Below are 16563 nucleotides of genomic sequence, written 5' to 3' on the forward strand. Positions count from 1 at the left end.
GTTCCTAGATGGCACAACAACAAAAAAATTATAATCTAATGAATGTCTAATGAGTGTGCGTGTGTGTTTTGGGACTGGAGGGTGTGCAAATCAGGAATTGTGGAAATGTTTGGAATGAGGGGGGGGGGGGGGAGAATAAAATAATAAAACGTGTTTTTATTGGTGGTTTAGATACGCGGCAATTGCAGTACATTCACGTCATTAGGTTCATACAGTACTGTCATAAAGTGTGCCATTTGTCGTTTCTAGCTCTCACGGAAAACCCGTCCCTCCAGCCAATCACGTCAACACTGACGAACTTCCGGGTTACATTTTCATTTGTATTCTGTGGCTGGCCGCTCTTCAGAGGCACTGCCTTTTTAGTTACAACAGAGAAAACAAGAGACTACAAATATTTTTTTTAAACAAAAGAAAAACTAATGTATGTAGCTGGGGCGAGGTGTAACATCGTCAGGGCAGTCGGTGGGGGAAAAAATCGAAGGACATTACTAAGAGAAGTGACGATCTCCATTTTTGGGAAGCATTTGCCGGATTGCTGAAGTGCTCGCTTTGGTTGCAATGTCGTGAGACGACGAGGCAACCTGCTTTTTAAGCCGCACCACCATACTGCCCTTTGCTCTTCTTCCTCCTCCTCCCTGTCCAAGCTGCTAACAAGGCTCGCTGCTAGCTTTAGGTTCAAAACAAATGACGGGGGAGCTCAGCTAGCAAGCATAAGACGAGGGGAGATAAAAGTTATTATTTTTTTAAATTGTTAAATTTCGCCAGGAAACAAATCGACGTAAAAACCGATGTCGCAAAATTGCTGAATCTCCCGTCGGAGAATGGGGGACCGCCGAGCAGCTGGGATAACATTGGCTTCTCCGCACAGTCATCTCGTCTTGCTCGCCTTTTCTCACCCCCTGGACGCCTGCGTTGCCATTGAGGGGATTTATGGGCTCACAGGGTAACCACACTGTCTAGTCTCTGTGTTGTGACGCCATTGGATTACCTATTGTTAACAGCCTCTTCCATTAATGATCAGCTGACCGCAGCTCGATGTTGCGTGTCGATTGTTTATTACGTGGCGCCACGCACAGCCCCGAAAATGTGACGTGGTGATAAGCCCTGACGACTGTTGGTTCCAAATGCAGCGTGTGCTGAACAATTGTTCTTGTTGTGACACTTAATTTTGTTTGACTTGTGTGTCTGCAGTTTCATCTGATGAGATGAGCGTGCGTGCTGGCCAGGGGAGTGATGAGGTGCTGGTGTCACAGGCTGTGTGGGATTACCTGGCCGCTGCAGGCAGGCCCTGGCTCCTCGACTTCCAGCACGAGCAGGGCATGAACGCTGGCATCGTCCGGCGTGGTGAGAGAGGGGGCTGCTGCGCCGTGAGGCTTCAGCCGGTGCCAGGCGCCAGGCTCGCCAGCGTGTCGGATGCACCCGTTTCCAGTGAGACACGTAAAGCCTTCATCGATCTGTGCCGCTGTGCCCGCAAGGAGATGAGCAAGCAGGAAGGTGGCCCCAAAAGGAAGCGGGCCCTGCTGCCCTGCGTGGGGGTCCTGGAGCCAAACGGCGAGGGGAACTTGCTCCAGCCGCCCCCCCAGCCCCGCCGCTCCCAGCGACAGCAGCAGCAGAAGTTCCGGAAGGCTGCGGACGAAGAGGCCTTCTCCGTGGTTCACGAGGCAGCCCACCGGAAAGACTGTGGAACAACTTCCCACAGCGAGGCTGATGACAACACTTCTTGCTCCATCTGCATGGGTGACATTGTAGACAAGACCACCTTGGAGAAGTGCGGCCACTCCTTCTGCCGCTGCTGCCTGGATCAAGCGTTCAAGGTGAAGAGGGCCTGCCCTGTGTGTCGTCTTGTTTACGGCCAGCTAATAGGTAACCAGCCTGCCAATGGCACCATGATTGTTGAGCGGGATCCCGCCCTGCAGCTACCGGGTCATGAGGGCTATGGGTGTATCTGCATCATCTACAGTTTCCCTCCTGGTTTACAGACGGTGAGTACACAAACTCTCCTTGATAGAAAAACATGGTGGTGCACCTTAGGGGTGGGAATTACACAGTCAATCATGTGATGATTAGGGTTGGGCATCATTTGAATTGGAACGATTCCGGGCCAGATTCCGGTTCCAAACGATTCTCGATTCAAATTCTTTTAGAGGGCTCGGTCAAAGAAGTTTGCATGGTTTAAATAAAGGGTGTAAAAATTATGACCATCCATTTTCTTAGCAGCCTGCAGCATAGACTAAAATGAACATTTGGCTCGGGGTTCTTCATAACCAGTATCAATATCAAACCCATGAACTAAAAGGCAATGTGTGTGTGGAACTAACCTAATTGACTTACCATCCATCCATCCATCCATCCATTTTCTGAGCCGCTTCTCCTCACTAGGGTTGCGGGCGTGCTGGAGCCTATCCCAGCTGTCATCGGGCAGGAGGCGGGGTACACCCTGAACTGGTTGCCAGCCAATCGCAGAGCACATAGAAACAAACAACCATTCACACTCACAGTCATGCCTACGGGCAATTTAGAGTCTCCAATTAATGCATGTTTTTGGGATGTGGGAGGAAATCGGAGTGCCCCGGAGAAAACCCACGCAGGAACGGGGAGAACATGCAAACTCCACACAGTCGGGGCCGGGGATTGAACCCGGGTCCTCAGAACTGCGAGGTTGACGCTCTAACCAGTCGTCCACCGTGCTGCCTAATTGACTTACCATACATGCAAATCAGAAATTTGCCGTTTTGAACTAAAAATAGTTAGTTTTGACAAACATTTTGGGAAGGTTGTCGTTACCATGAAGGCAACGGCGCGCTAATCGTGTTTACATTTATACGAACAAAAACAACAGCTTTCATGTATTGTAGTATTGTCTGCCACTGTCTGCCCAAATGTGGATATTTCAGCTCACTCATAACTTTAGAAAACACCGTGCAGTAAATTGCAGATGTTTTGTTGTAGTTTTGAATGTACACACAAAAAAGACAGAAGATGAGGCCAGAGAGCTGTCTATTGGAGAAAAGTAAACCCTTTTGAAGCTGAGCGAAGAGGGAAAAGCGATGAAGAGTTATTGCACAAACATTGGGCATAGCCGATACAACAATTTGGAATGTCCTGAAAAAGAAAGAAACTACTGGTGGACTGAGCAACAGACATCGAACAGGTCGGCCAAGGGTATTAAGAGCAGTCGATGACAGAAACATTGTGAGAGCTGTGAAGAAACACCCAAAGACAACGGTCAGTGACATCACTACCAACCTCCACAGAGCAGGGGTGAATGTATCACAATCCACTGTCCAAACACTTCGAGAGAATAAATATACAAGGCATATCAGAAGATGCGAACCACTCATCAGCAAAAAGAATCGGAAGGCCAGATTGGATGTTGCAAAGAAGTACAGAGATGAGCCACAAAAGTTTTGGAACAAGCTTTTATGGACTGATGAGACCAAGATGAACCTCTACCAAAGTGAACGATTATTAGTTAAGGAAGAAGTGGGTTGCTACATGAACAGGAGGAGTGTGATACAGTTATTTGTTATTGTATGTATGTATTTTATACATACAGTTATGCCAGAGCAGCATCTGCTCCATTTGCACACTGACTGAGGAGTATCTGCAACATTTGCACAATCAACATTGGCCCAGATTATCGCACTACACGTCACTTTAAACCGCATACACTCCTTGAAGTCTCGGCGCCCTATGCACAATGGTCATTGCACCGGACTATTGCGAGATTAGTCATTCGAACTGCTGTAAGTGCTAGAGCTGCTAAGAGGTACACATGTATTCTCCCGCGTACATTTTGGGAAAAAGTAGTATGTATGTAGTTAAGTATTGTTGTAAAACACAATAATATGTATACTTTATAATATACATTATTTGAATGGTTTGGGGGGGACTTTTATTTACCTCGCGGCTCGCGACTTTCAACAGCTTTATTACACTTTGTATATTCATCCGCGATGGGTGGGGAGACGGGGACAATAGGCACAGCCATTGACGCGACCTAGGCTTTATTGTAATGCTGAAATCCAGCAGTCGGAGAGACAGAAATCTTGGATTATAGTTTTACAGTTGAGTTTTTGTTGTTCAATTAAAACTCAAGTTTTAAAATCAATGAATAGTCATGCAATATCAATCAAAACAATAGATGTGTGTGTGTGTGTGTCATAGCACAGCCCGAGTGTGAGGGATGTGAATTGCTTGCTTCCAGCTTCATCTATAGTTTTACTTTTTGTGTGTTAGCCACACGGCCCAGATGTTATTTATGGAGCATGTTGTGAAATCTTGATGCCAACAGCCAGAGCATCCCAACCCGGGCGTGCGGTACCCAGGAACAGACCGTTTGGCCTACCTCCCCGACAGCCCCGACGGGAACCGTGTGCTAGGCCTGCTGCGCCGGGCCTTTGAACAGCGCCTTACCTTCACGATCGGTACCTCCATGACGACAGGCTTGCAAAATGTCATCACCTGGAATGACATCCATCACAAGACCTCAATATGGGGCGGGCCCCACTGGTACGAAGCAACATCTGTCTTTTGTGAACTGATACCACTGATAAATGCAGTAGACCGCAGGTGTCAAACTCAAGGCAAGATCCAGCCCGGCACATCATTTTATTTGGCCTGTGCAAGCAAATCACGTGCCTTAATGTTTTTTGCTAAAATATAAAAGTTGTAAATTGTCTTCTTTTAATACCGTTGAGATATTGCAAGCATCTTTTGTTAACAAGCCCGTATTTGAAATAAATTGAATAATAGTTGAACCAACAGGTTTTTACTGGCTTCTGATTTTCAAAACTAGTTGTCTGTAATATGCATTTATCAGGGTTCACACGCATAATGGCCCCCCGAAGGAAACCTTAACTACGATCTACTCTGCGACAAAAATGAGTTTGACACCCCTGGCTCAGTAGAATCTTCGCTAAACCACACGCTGCAAAGGCATACTGGCCAATCACAGCACACAATACAGTGCCGCGAAAAAGTATTTTCCCCCTTCTCAATTTTTGGGGGGTTATTCTTTTGCATATTTTCCCTACTTTAATGTTTAAGATCATCAAACAAATGTAAATGTAAAAGATAACCCAAGTGAGCGTAAAATCATTTTTTTAAAATGGTAATTTCATTTATGAAGGGGAAAAAACCCTATTCAAAGCTCCCTGGTCCTGTGAAAAAGTAATTTCCCCTTTAATATAATATCTGGTTGTGCCACTTTCTGCAGCAACAACTGAAAGCAAGCGTTTTCTATAACTGGCACCTGGAGATGTTTTGGCAGAAATTCAGCAACACGAGAGGGATTTCGAGCATGGCCCTTTTAAAGTCATATCACAGCATTTCAATTGGATTCAAAGTCCAGACTTTGACTAGGCCACTCCAAAACCTTCACTTTAATTTTATTTTTTTAAAGCCATACAGAATTTGACTTGCCGGTTTGTTTTGGATCATTGTCTTCCTACGGACCAAAGTGTGCTTCAGCTTGAGGTTATGAACTGATGGTCGAATGTTCTCCTTCAGGATTTTCTGGTAAAGAGCAGAAATCATGGTTCCATCAATCACAGCAAGTTGTCCAGGTCTTGAAGGAACAAAGCAGCCTCGCTAACACTTGTCTCATCAGTCCATAGAATATTCTCCCCAGAGTCTTGGGAATCATTCGAATGTTCCCCCCCCCCGCCCCCTAATTATTTTTTTTTATTTTTTTTTTTGTTATTTGTTTGTGCTATTTACTCAGTACTTGAATAATTATTTCACTGTGTACTTTTTTGGAGGACTACTTTTGACTTGAGTCACATTATTAAGTAACAGTACTCTTACTTAAGTACAATGTTTGGCTACTCTACCCACCTCTGGAGCAGAAATCCTCTATTGCTACATTTAAGCAACATTTTTGCTCATCAGATCAGCCAGTGTCGTATTTGTTGCACTGGTCTTTTTGTATTTTCGCGTTGAGGAGCTGCGGGTCATGGACCTGGTTGCAGTCGCAGCGGAACCGCAAAGCACTCGTAACATTTGTGACAAGAGCTGATCCACTAGTACATCTTGTATTAATTAGGAAATGCGCCTACAATTATCTAATTAGTTTACGGATGTTAATGTTAAATGTATTAAGCGAGGGAGCGATGTTTGGGATTATGTCGCAATACAGAATGAACTAACTTCAAATTCAGAAATGGCCAATAAAAACTGAAAAATGTTGTACTTAATATTTTCCTGGAGGATTTGTTTGGGATTAGCCTTTGAAGTTGGTAATAGTGAAAAATGAAGTGTAACAGGCAAGGATTTTGGTCAATTCTTTTCCAGAATGAGATTGCTTAAAGAGGAGGATGCTTGAAGCAGGCATCATGCATGAGATGGGCCTGGCTCAAGTTGGAGGCCAAAACAAAAAAGCAAAGAAATTAGGCAAATTTAATTTAAATCTTAAATATATACGCTTCGGAGTCTTCCAGATTGCTTAATTTATGTTTAAAAAAATAAATAAACAATTATCTGCGAGGGCCCGGGGGAATCCCCAGACCCACCCTACAATGTCACCTTTTTCATTCCTTTAGTGTTTGCATGTCTGAAATAACGATTCAACAATGGTGATAATTATTTTTTTGACACAGGACCAGGTAGCTTTATTTTTTTTTCCCCCTTAATAAATAAAATCACCATTTTAAAAACTGCATTTTATACTCACTTGGGTTATCTTTATCTGATGTTTACACTTGTTTGATCTTGAACATTAAAGTGGGGAAATGATGCAATAAATAGAAATTTGATTTGGGGGCAAATTTTTCATGGCAGCATAGAGGATGATGATGCAAATGAATGTACAATTAATCAAATTTTGATTGTGAATGCGATTTTAGCTGCCATGAGCCTGAACATTGGAATTTTTTTTATCTTTAAAATGTGGACCCTGTGGCATATGAAGCGCTTTCTCAACATAGTCAGGCAGCCACCAGGGGACCAACGCTTCATTGAGCGCCCTAAACAAGCGAGCAGGGCGGGCAGTGAATCATGCCTAGAGAAGCAAGTACAGCAAAGATTGGAACTAGTGCTTCAGAAAGGGAATCGACATCCATTTTCTGGACATGTTTTGATTCCAAGCAAGAGACTTTAAACAAGAAGCCCAATGTTAAAGAGTGCAGCAGAGTTGTCAGCCATGCAAGGTAACACACCTAATCTGTTCTACGGGCTGAAATGTGTGCCAGCAGGAACTGAATTTGAATCATTTATATTTAAATTGCTAAACTTGAATAATTGCTTGAAAAAACCTAATTTGAAAACTATTTCAATTTGTCGTGTTTAATTCGAAACGTTGCATTTAAAAACTGAATCTGAATAGTGTAATTTGAAATTGAATTTATTAGTTGACACTGAAGTCCAGTAAACTTGAAAGTGAATGTAAGATTATTGGATCCGCAATGAAAATAAAAATTACGTATTGTCACATTCATTCATTCTTTTCCGATGCAGTTCGACGAATTCAATTTCAAATTAACTGCAACAGACGTGGGTACTGTAGGAATAGCGATCGATCGGCGATAAGCAGATGTCCTCTTTGGCAAATCAGCACTTTTGTTTTTGAGGATGTGACTATAGCCTTTATGCACCCTTGTCCATTTTTTGGGACGTTCATGTTTTCCATCAAAGACCAACCTGTTAAAATCAAAGGCTAAAATTTGGCCACACAGTTTTGAACAAGTTAAACTTTACAATGGCGCCTATGTTCGAAAGGAAGCACCTTTTTATAAGGGAATCTGAAATGATCAAACTGAATGTGAAAATATATAATTTGAATTTTCATTGCGGACAATAATCTTACATTCACAAGTTTATTGGACTTCAGTTCAATTCAATTTCAAATTATACTATTCAGATTAAGTTTTAAATGCAATTTTTCAAATTAAACAAAATTCAAATTTTCAAATTCGTTTAGTTTTTAAAAAGAAAAATTCAGGTAAAGCAATTCAAATTCAAATATAAATGCTTCTAATTCCATTCCTGCTGGCACATATTTCAGCCCATACTGTGCAGCCATCTGAAAAAAAACGGCAGAAAGACCGCAAAACGCTGGACAAGGAATGTGATCACCTCGTGCAATTATTTCTCCAAAGTGGCATTAAATACACTATTAATATTGACTGTGGTCCTGCCAGCCTGCAGTTGAAAAGTTCTAAGTCAAGCTAGCCACCACAGCGATTCTTCTTACTAAGCATTCCAGTAACACGCCAGCAACGTGCTCCGGTGCCAACTTCAAAACATAAGCCTAAAATGGCATTGATGTCCAAGGTATTATTAATATGTGAGGGCATTATTTTGAAGTTGGCCCTGGAAGCACGTTGACGGAGAGGCGGCGTTTTCTGGAATGCATAGTTCTATAAACAATCACTGCAGCGGCTGCCTTGATTGGAGGCTGGCCTGACCGCAGTGAAAAACGCCGGGAGTAAATACAGAAGGAAATCACAGCTGTCCCGTTCTTTGCCATTTACAACTGCATTCTTAATTGTCCATAATTTATTCTTATTTAAGGATTCATTTTCAACTGAAATCTGTTTACATAGTTTGTTGACATGTGCAATCAAAGTAAAGGTTTATCCCTAACATGAGGAATAATCATGATTAATAATCGTGAGTACAATTTTGATCAAAGTCATTGTGATTATTATCTTGGCCATATTCGTGCAGCCCCAGAATGATGATTATTTTTTCTTCCCTTCCAGTTTTGGTTACCCAGATCCCACTTACCTGGTGCGCGTGACAGAGGAGCTGCGAGAAAAAGGCATCACCGTGGACTGAAGTGAAAGACCTTCAGGTGTTTGCATGACTTGATGGCGTGTATGTCATGGTAAGAGGGTTCCAGGTTGTTGTGTCAAGACGTCCTTTGAAGGTTGGCAGCGGGCCCTCAGCGGACAGGTGGCTGCTGCAACAGAGTCCATGTCAGTGTGCTCCCACTTGTGTTGGCTTCAGCTCAGTGCGGAAGGGGAGCGTGAGTGCAGCTCGTTTTCACGCTATCTCACGATCCTCCGCCCGTTTGCCATGGCAAAAGCACTTGTTGCACATGCTTCATATTTTTTTAGGAAGTAACTCTTGCTGTCATGAAGATGATTTTTTGTTTGAATGTTTCTGCTCTCATTTTTTAATTAGTTTCGGAGAGTTCATCCTTTGCCAGATGACAGAATAGCATTGCTAAAAAAAAAAAAGAATTTGCAATCTAAAGCACTTGTGAGCACTTTTTTTCCCACCCACCCATCTCTTCCTCTTTCCTTTTTCTTTTTTTTACCAGCAGGAGCAGCAGCAGTCTAGTTGCTTGATGTCATTAGTTCAGAACACTCGTTTGCGATGATTTGTATTCCCCGTGTCCCATCTTGAACTAAAATAGGGAGTGTATGAATTCAATGATGTGGCTTTTTAATCCATGGGTCACCCATGTTATTCCAAGTTGTCTCACAGGCATTGGGCCCATATGACCGTAGTTATTAGTACTGTGTGCTCATCTAATGACGCGTTTCCAGATTTATGACGATGTCAAATATGAAGGGCATACAAGCCACTAAACCAAATCAAAGGCACAAAGGCTCTTTAAAGAAAATCAAATCTATGCCTCTGTCCCTGTCAAACTGGGAGATTTGCCTGATGAAGCTCTCATTTAAAATGAGACTACTGTTGTAAATACGTTTATCTGGATTGATGATCTGTGATACACAGTTGGAGGAAATTATAAAAAAAAAACTTGGGAGCAAATATTTAGAATTTTTATGGTGTGGATTTTGTTGTGCCTTTTCTGATACTCACTTTGGTTAAAAATTTGAGCATGCCATTAGATATGAATGGAAGCAAAGTATGTTGTGGGTGTATTTCTGTGTTGTTTGCTAAATTGCTAATATTTGTAGCGGAGGGAGTCACAGTTCCATGTATCAAACCGCGTTGCTGAAGCGAGTTACACACGTACCGATTTGTAACATCTTTACTGATGTTGACAAAATGAGACGTGTCGAGGGACTTTACGGAAGCTAATCGCACACTGGCCAAGGTGGGGTTGGTGGCGACTGAGTCGGAAGCTAATTGTCAATGGTGGGTGGGCAAAGTGGGGTAGACTGAGTGTCCCTATCAGACGCTCATTATCGACGGGGTGGTTTGTGCGGGGGGGGGGGGGGGGGGCTTGGGGCAAACAAGCACACCCTGCAACGGAGTCCTAAAGTCATTCACTGAGGAGTGAGAGTCATGTTGAGAGAAGAAAGTACAGCAAAAATTGGAGATGAGGAGCAAGGAGCTACTGCCTCGAAAGGGATCAACATTCGTTGTCCGGACTTGGTTTTGGAGTCAGGGCAAGCTTGGGGCAAACAAGCACACCCTGCAACGGAGTCCTAAAGTCATTCACTGAGGAGTGAGAGTCATGTTGAGAGAAGAAAGTACAGCAAAAATTGGAGATGAGGAGCAAGGAGCTACTGCCTCGAAAGGGATCAACATTCGTTGTCCGGACTTGGTTTTGGAGTCAGGGCAAGCATATTGGTAAATTTAAAATCTATTGAGTAAATGTAATTTTTGTATTGATTATTCTATTATAACACATTTTAAGGTTTAATTTTGCACTGAAATATTTACTGTTTGTTGAAAAGCAATGCATTCAAAATAGACGTATTTTCTAACATGAATAATTGTGATTCATAACCGTGATTACAATATTGATCAAAATAATCACGATTAGCATTTTGGCCATAATCATGCAGCCCTAAGTTGTATTGACCACACAAGGATTTGAAAGCGTATACAGCAAATTGGTTCAAACGTTCACAGCGGGGCTGACCGTTTTCCAAGCAGATCGGAAGAAAAACCACTTGAACACTTACCACACTACAGGATATTTGCTAAGGATAACATTTTACAGACAGAGAATGGGGGCTTTGTGGACTTTGATTGGAGGAAGCGGGCAAATTTGGCCTAATTATCGGTACGTGTGAAACCCGCTTAAGTGCAGTAACCTGCTTGGCTTTGTGATACATTTTGTCATTACATGCATTTAAGTTTTTGTTATCTTTTCTGTTTAAGGGACCAACAGATCTATTTGGACACAGGATTGTAGTTTTGCAAAAGCTACTGTGTAAACATTTCTATGCATTATATGTGAATAAGGAGGAAGCAGGAGGGGAGCTTACTCATGCTACAGAGAGATAAGTTTGTAGTTTTGCTTTTCTGTCAATTGGTACATTGTTGATATTCAGAAAAAAATTGCTTTACATTTTAATACCTAAATAAAAAATTTTGTTTGGCACTGCGTTGGATATTTAATGCCTGCCCGCCAACCATAACATAAAAATGTAGTGTTGTGCTCAAGACCAAGAGTTGCCCGAAACCAGAACTCAATGAGACCAAGACCAACTAGACCAAGACTTTTGGGAGTGGAGACCGAGACAAGATCAAGATCGAAACAAACCGAGACTGAAAAGACCAATAACAAAAAAATAAAATATATATCAGTTTAAAAAAACCATGACAAGATTGAATTGTCCATCCATCCATCCATTTTCTACCGCTTATCCGAGGTCGGGTTGCGGGGGCAGTAGCTTTAGCAGGGATGCCCAGACTTCCCTCTCCCCAGCCACCTCATCCAGCTCTAACGGAGGGATCCTGAGGCGTTCCCAGGCCATCCAAAGCTGTCAACCGATCTTTCAAAGCGCAACATTCAAAAATCTAAATTTTTTAAAATCCAATTCTTGCAAAAATACATCTTTGAAAGTATTTAAAAATGAAATGCGAGAATAAAGCTAGTTTTGTTGTTTTACCAAATGCTTCTTATTATAACAATGAAATTCAAGAACAGCATATCAGTGCTGGTCACGACCGGTCTCAACAGAAAATCCAGAGTCCGGCCAGTCTGAGACCGCGAAAAGACCTAGGTGGAAATGAGCGCACATGTTGTAGCCGACTCCTCCCTCCCTGTCCACGCCGACATTTAAATAGTCAAATCATATTTAAATGAACCCTGCACCTGAGATCCCAAGCTCTGCATGATCAGGTGAAAAGGACAATGAACAAGGTAATGAAGAAAAATAATTTTTCTGAATGTGAAGTTGCTCGATGAAGTAGAGGTGCGCAAGAAAATCCTCTTGGCACGCTGTCCTCCGGCGTTAACAACACGCGAAAGAGGTGACACTGGGACTGGTCAGACATTAAGGTGGATATGAAGCGGAGAACAGCTGCCCACTGCCAAAGTGTGGACAAAAAAAAGGCGGAAGAACCCGCGCGGAGGGCCTCACCCCTTTCGAGGACAGAATCGTTGCGATCATGGGTGACACTGCTCTCACATGTGGCTGACTGATCAACTCACAAGGTTAGCTATTTTTAGAATTCATAACAAATGTGTCCATACAGTAACCTACACTCAGCCCTGTGAGATAAAGGTTCATGCGTCAATGTATGTATGGTATTTTAGAAGCATATCAAAGAGGATATCAACAACTTTGAGTCCTTTTTGATGACTCAATTTATTATTATTATTATTCGTCCACGTCCCCGTCTCCTCCGGCATCCCCAGGGTCTCTGATGCAATTATGCTCCCAACAACTGGCTGCTGCTGCACCTGTGCAGACTGATAAAAAGAGTCCTTTGAATTTACTCAATTTGAACATGTACATGGGTTGCACATGATTAAAATGTGTTAAAATTACATAATTTACCCCTCCTAAAATTTTTTTAAATTTTAACACATTTTAATCATGTGCAACCAATGTACATGTTTCCAGTAGTTTGAGCCGCTCTAGTACGACAACTGACAGTCAATTGACAGAATACTTTTGAGACATAAAGACATAAGAAACACAGTCACTGAGCAATAAAAGGTTACCAGTAATGTGGTAATGCCGGTACAATTATTTGTTGTGTACAGTGTCGATTGCGCAAATGTTGCAGATACTACTCCGGCACACGAGTGGCCAGTATTGGTTAACAACAGATATGCAAATAGTGTAGCGTGGCGAGACGACTAGTGAGTGCACGAGTAATGTATAATTGGCCCGACAAAGACAACGAACTCAAGACAAAATTGGCAGCATGTTGCATGTTGAATTTTAAGTTAACTGCTTAAGTAGTTAATGGCAAGAGGGAAGAAGCTGTTGGAATGTCTGCCTTTTTTTAGTTTGCATTGTTTGATAGTGATTGGCACAGTGGCCGACTGGTTAGAGCGTCAGCCTCACAGTTCTGAGGAGCGGGGTTCAATCCCCGGCCCCGCCTGTGTGGAGTTTGCATGTTCTCCCCGTGCCTGCGTGGGTTTTCTCCGGGCACTCCGGTTTCCTCCCGCATCCAACAAACATGCACGTTAATTGAAAACTCTATTGCCCGTAGGTGTGAATGTGAGTGTGAATGGTTGTTTGTTTGTATGTGCCCTGCGATTGGCTGCCAACCAGTTCAGGGTGTACCCCGCCTCCTGCCCGATGACAGCTGGGATAGGCTCCAGCACGCCCGCGACCCTAGTGAGGAGAAGCGGCTCAGAAAATGGATGGATGGATGGATGTTTGATAGTGCCTACCTAAGGGAAGAAGCTGCAAGAGGTGGTGACCAGCATGTGGAGGGTCCAAGAGGATTTTCCATGCTCTTGTTTTAGTTCTGGCAGCGTGCAAGTCCTCAAGGGTGGGTAGCGGGGTACCACTTTGAGGGCAATCACTTTGATATGCGTCCTCTTTAAACTGGCGAAGTTGCTTAAGTTTGACAGTGAACCACGGTTTGTTGTTATTGAATGTGCGAGATGACTTTGTTGGTACACACTCCTCTTCACATAAACTGATGTAGGATGTGACAGTGGCCGTACATTCATCCAGACTTTTCAAAGACGCTCCAGTCTGTGCAGTCTAAACAGCTTTGAAGTTCTGTCTTTGCTTCGTTGGTCCACTTTTTCACTGTTTTCACCGTAGGCGTCGCGCATTTAAGTTCTTTCCTGTGTGTTGGTATGAAGTGAAATACGCAGTGATCAGACGAGCCCAGGGCTGCACAAGGTATGCGTTATTTAGCGTAGTATAGCAGTGGTCTAATATGTTACTTTCCCTGGTAGGACAGTTGATGTGCTGCTTGTATTTAGGGAGTTCGTGGTTGAATTTAGCTTTGTTAAAGTCCCCGAGAATAATGAGGGGTGAGTCTGGGTGCTTTTTTTTCAATTTCGTTTACTTGTTCAGCGAGCATTAGCAGTGCGGCGTTCATTTTAGCTTGAGGCGGAATGTAAACACCGGGGAGAATGAAAGATGCGAACTCACGCGGCGAGTAGAATGGCTTACAGTTCAAAAACAGCGACTCTAAATACGCGCTGCAGTGTGTGCTGAGCTCCGTCACGTCAGTACACCATTTTCCATTGATATAGAAGCATATCCTGCCGCCTTTTGTTTTCCCCGATAACTCCAGGACACAATTTGCCCGGTGTAGATGGAAGCCCGGAAGCATTACGGCGCCATCGGGGACAGCCTGACAAAGCCAAGTTTCCGTAAAGTACAGGGCGGCGGAACGTCCGAAGTCTTTACCGGTCTTTGTCAGAAGATGAAGCTCGTCTATTTTGTTGGGTAGAGAGCGTAGATTCACAAGGTGGATCGACAGGAACGCCAATCTGTATACTTTCTTGCGGAGCTTCACTTGGATGCTGGCGCGCTTCCCCCTTCGTCACCTACGCCTCCATGCGCCCAAGACCGCAGCCCCCCGTGAGTAACTCAGGGGGGAGGACTGAGCAGAACAACCTTATTGTTTGACTCAGTATTTTCGAAGACCTTTCATCCGGCCTAATCATTTAAGAATCACCTCGACCAGAATAAAAAAAACGGGTAATAGAGGTTTGAATGGTGAGCAGGCTAAACCCGTGCCGTGACTTTTCTTTGTTCGGTTTCAGTTTATAGTCCTCGTCTTTTGTAAGCCAAAGACTGCTGCCTGTCGTGACGTTGTGCAGTCTCAGACCAATTCTAGCTTTGCTTCGGTCTCGGGGTACGTTCGGAAATTCAGTACGACGCTCCTACGGGATTGCGGTACTCAAGAGACAGAGCGCGCTCCATTTTCTATAACTTTACTAATGAACATGTTGGCTATTAGCAGGGATATGTCAGTCCAGCTGCCATATTGAATGTGTCAGTTTTGCATGTATCGAACGGCACACTCCAACAACGCCCCGGTTTCCCAACGTTCCGGGGTACGGAGAGCGCGCCCGGAGTGAATTTCCCAACGTACCATCAGTTGATATTTTATGCGGCTGTTGTGTCAGTGTGACTAAGAGTAATGCAACTATGTCTATAAGAAGAACTGGGTGTGTATCTGTAATGGGATGTATCAGACAAAAGTGTATGTATGTTGTGTAAGCGTGCGGCCAGTAATTTGTATCAAGATGCTGCTCGTGGAATTATGTGCACCTTTGGGTCATGACGTTGTGCAGGCCAATTTCATGCTTCCATCCAGCCCGCGGGCCAGGAGCTTGACATGTCTGTTGTATAGGATCTTGCCATCATAATTAACATTGTACAGCACCAGATTATGTGATAGATGTTGCCCACTCTACATCTATTGCAGCCTGGTCCTCCTGGAAGGAGGATCTCCCCCATCTGCGGTTACTTCTCAAGGTTTCTTTTTTCCCCAAATGGCGTTTTGAGTTTTTCCTTGCCCGATTGGGTGGTTAAGGTTAGGCGATATCGTCAATCATTGCCAACTGTGGGCCTGTGAAGCCCTTTTGAGACTCTTGTGATTAAAGGCTGTACAAATAAACTACAGATTCCGATGGAGCTGATACAACTGCAGCATAATGGGGCACTAAAGGCAAAGTCCGACACTGTGGGGCCTGCACAGTTCACTCACTTCATACCTGAAGCAATGCTCCAGCTCCGTTTGAATATAGCTCAAACGCTGTCTTTATTTTGAAGCACATACAGTATGTGTGCGAGCAACTGTTCTCTGTGACGAAGATGAATAAAACATCACACAGGAGTCGTTTCACAGATGAACACTTGCGATCAATCCTGAGAGTCTCAACAGCAAATAACCTTACCCCAAACATCAATGAAAATAAAATATGCCAAGTATCCACCTCGGCCAAAATTGCATATGAAAATTTCAAGTTTTCATTTTTAGTTTTACTCCAAAGCACCTTTTTTTTTTTTTAATAATTTTGCAAAGTGCACATGCCTATTTTGAATGTATAATTTTGACAAGATATGTTTATGCAGTACAACTTATTTTAAGTCATTTAAGTTAAAGTTGATTTATTTTTTCAATAATATTGCATCCCAACTGTTTCAATACATATTCATGTTCAAAAAGTTTTAGTCTGCTCAATAAATCTTTATCCTGTTCGGCCCGTGACCTGTGTGCTTTGAGTTTTGGCCCCCTGTGCGATTTGAGTTTGACAGCCCTGGTTTAATGTATTCTTCAATGTGTATTTTCTTGTTGTTCCATAACTCACTCCAGTGTGTCCAATTTGCTTAGCCAGGCATCTTGTGGAGAACAGCAAGCTCTTTTTTTGGTCTTTATCGAGCTATGTGGTGGTGGTGGGGGTGGCCTGTGGTCTATGGCACATGGAGACGAAGGGGGAAGCGCTCCGGCATCCAAGTGAAGCTCCTCAAGGGAGGA

The 16563-nt window shown here is 43.3% G+C and overlaps 1 protein-coding gene across 1 annotated transcript; it reads left to right on the forward strand.

The window, feature by feature from the left end:
• The first annotated feature begins 331 nt into the window (after nucleotides 1-331).
• dtx3 (deltex E3 ubiquitin ligase 3) lies at nucleotides 332-16075 on the forward strand. The gene is made up of 4 exons (XM_061693584.1): nucleotides 332-943; nucleotides 1192-1982; nucleotides 4295-4512; nucleotides 8703-16075. Exons 1-4 carry the CDS (start codon nucleotides 931-933, stop codon nucleotides 8776-8778), a joined length of 1098 nt encoding a protein of 365 aa, XP_061549568.1. The 5' UTR covers nucleotides 332-930; the 3' UTR covers nucleotides 8779-16075.
• The last annotated feature ends 488 nt before the right edge of the window (nucleotides 16076-16563 follow it).

Source organism: Phycodurus eques, chromosome 1 (assembly GCF_024500275.1).
Source record: "Phycodurus eques isolate BA_2022a chromosome 1, UOR_Pequ_1.1, whole genome shotgun sequence".
NCBI lineage: Eukaryota > Metazoa > Chordata > Actinopteri > Syngnathiformes > Syngnathidae > Phycodurus > Phycodurus eques.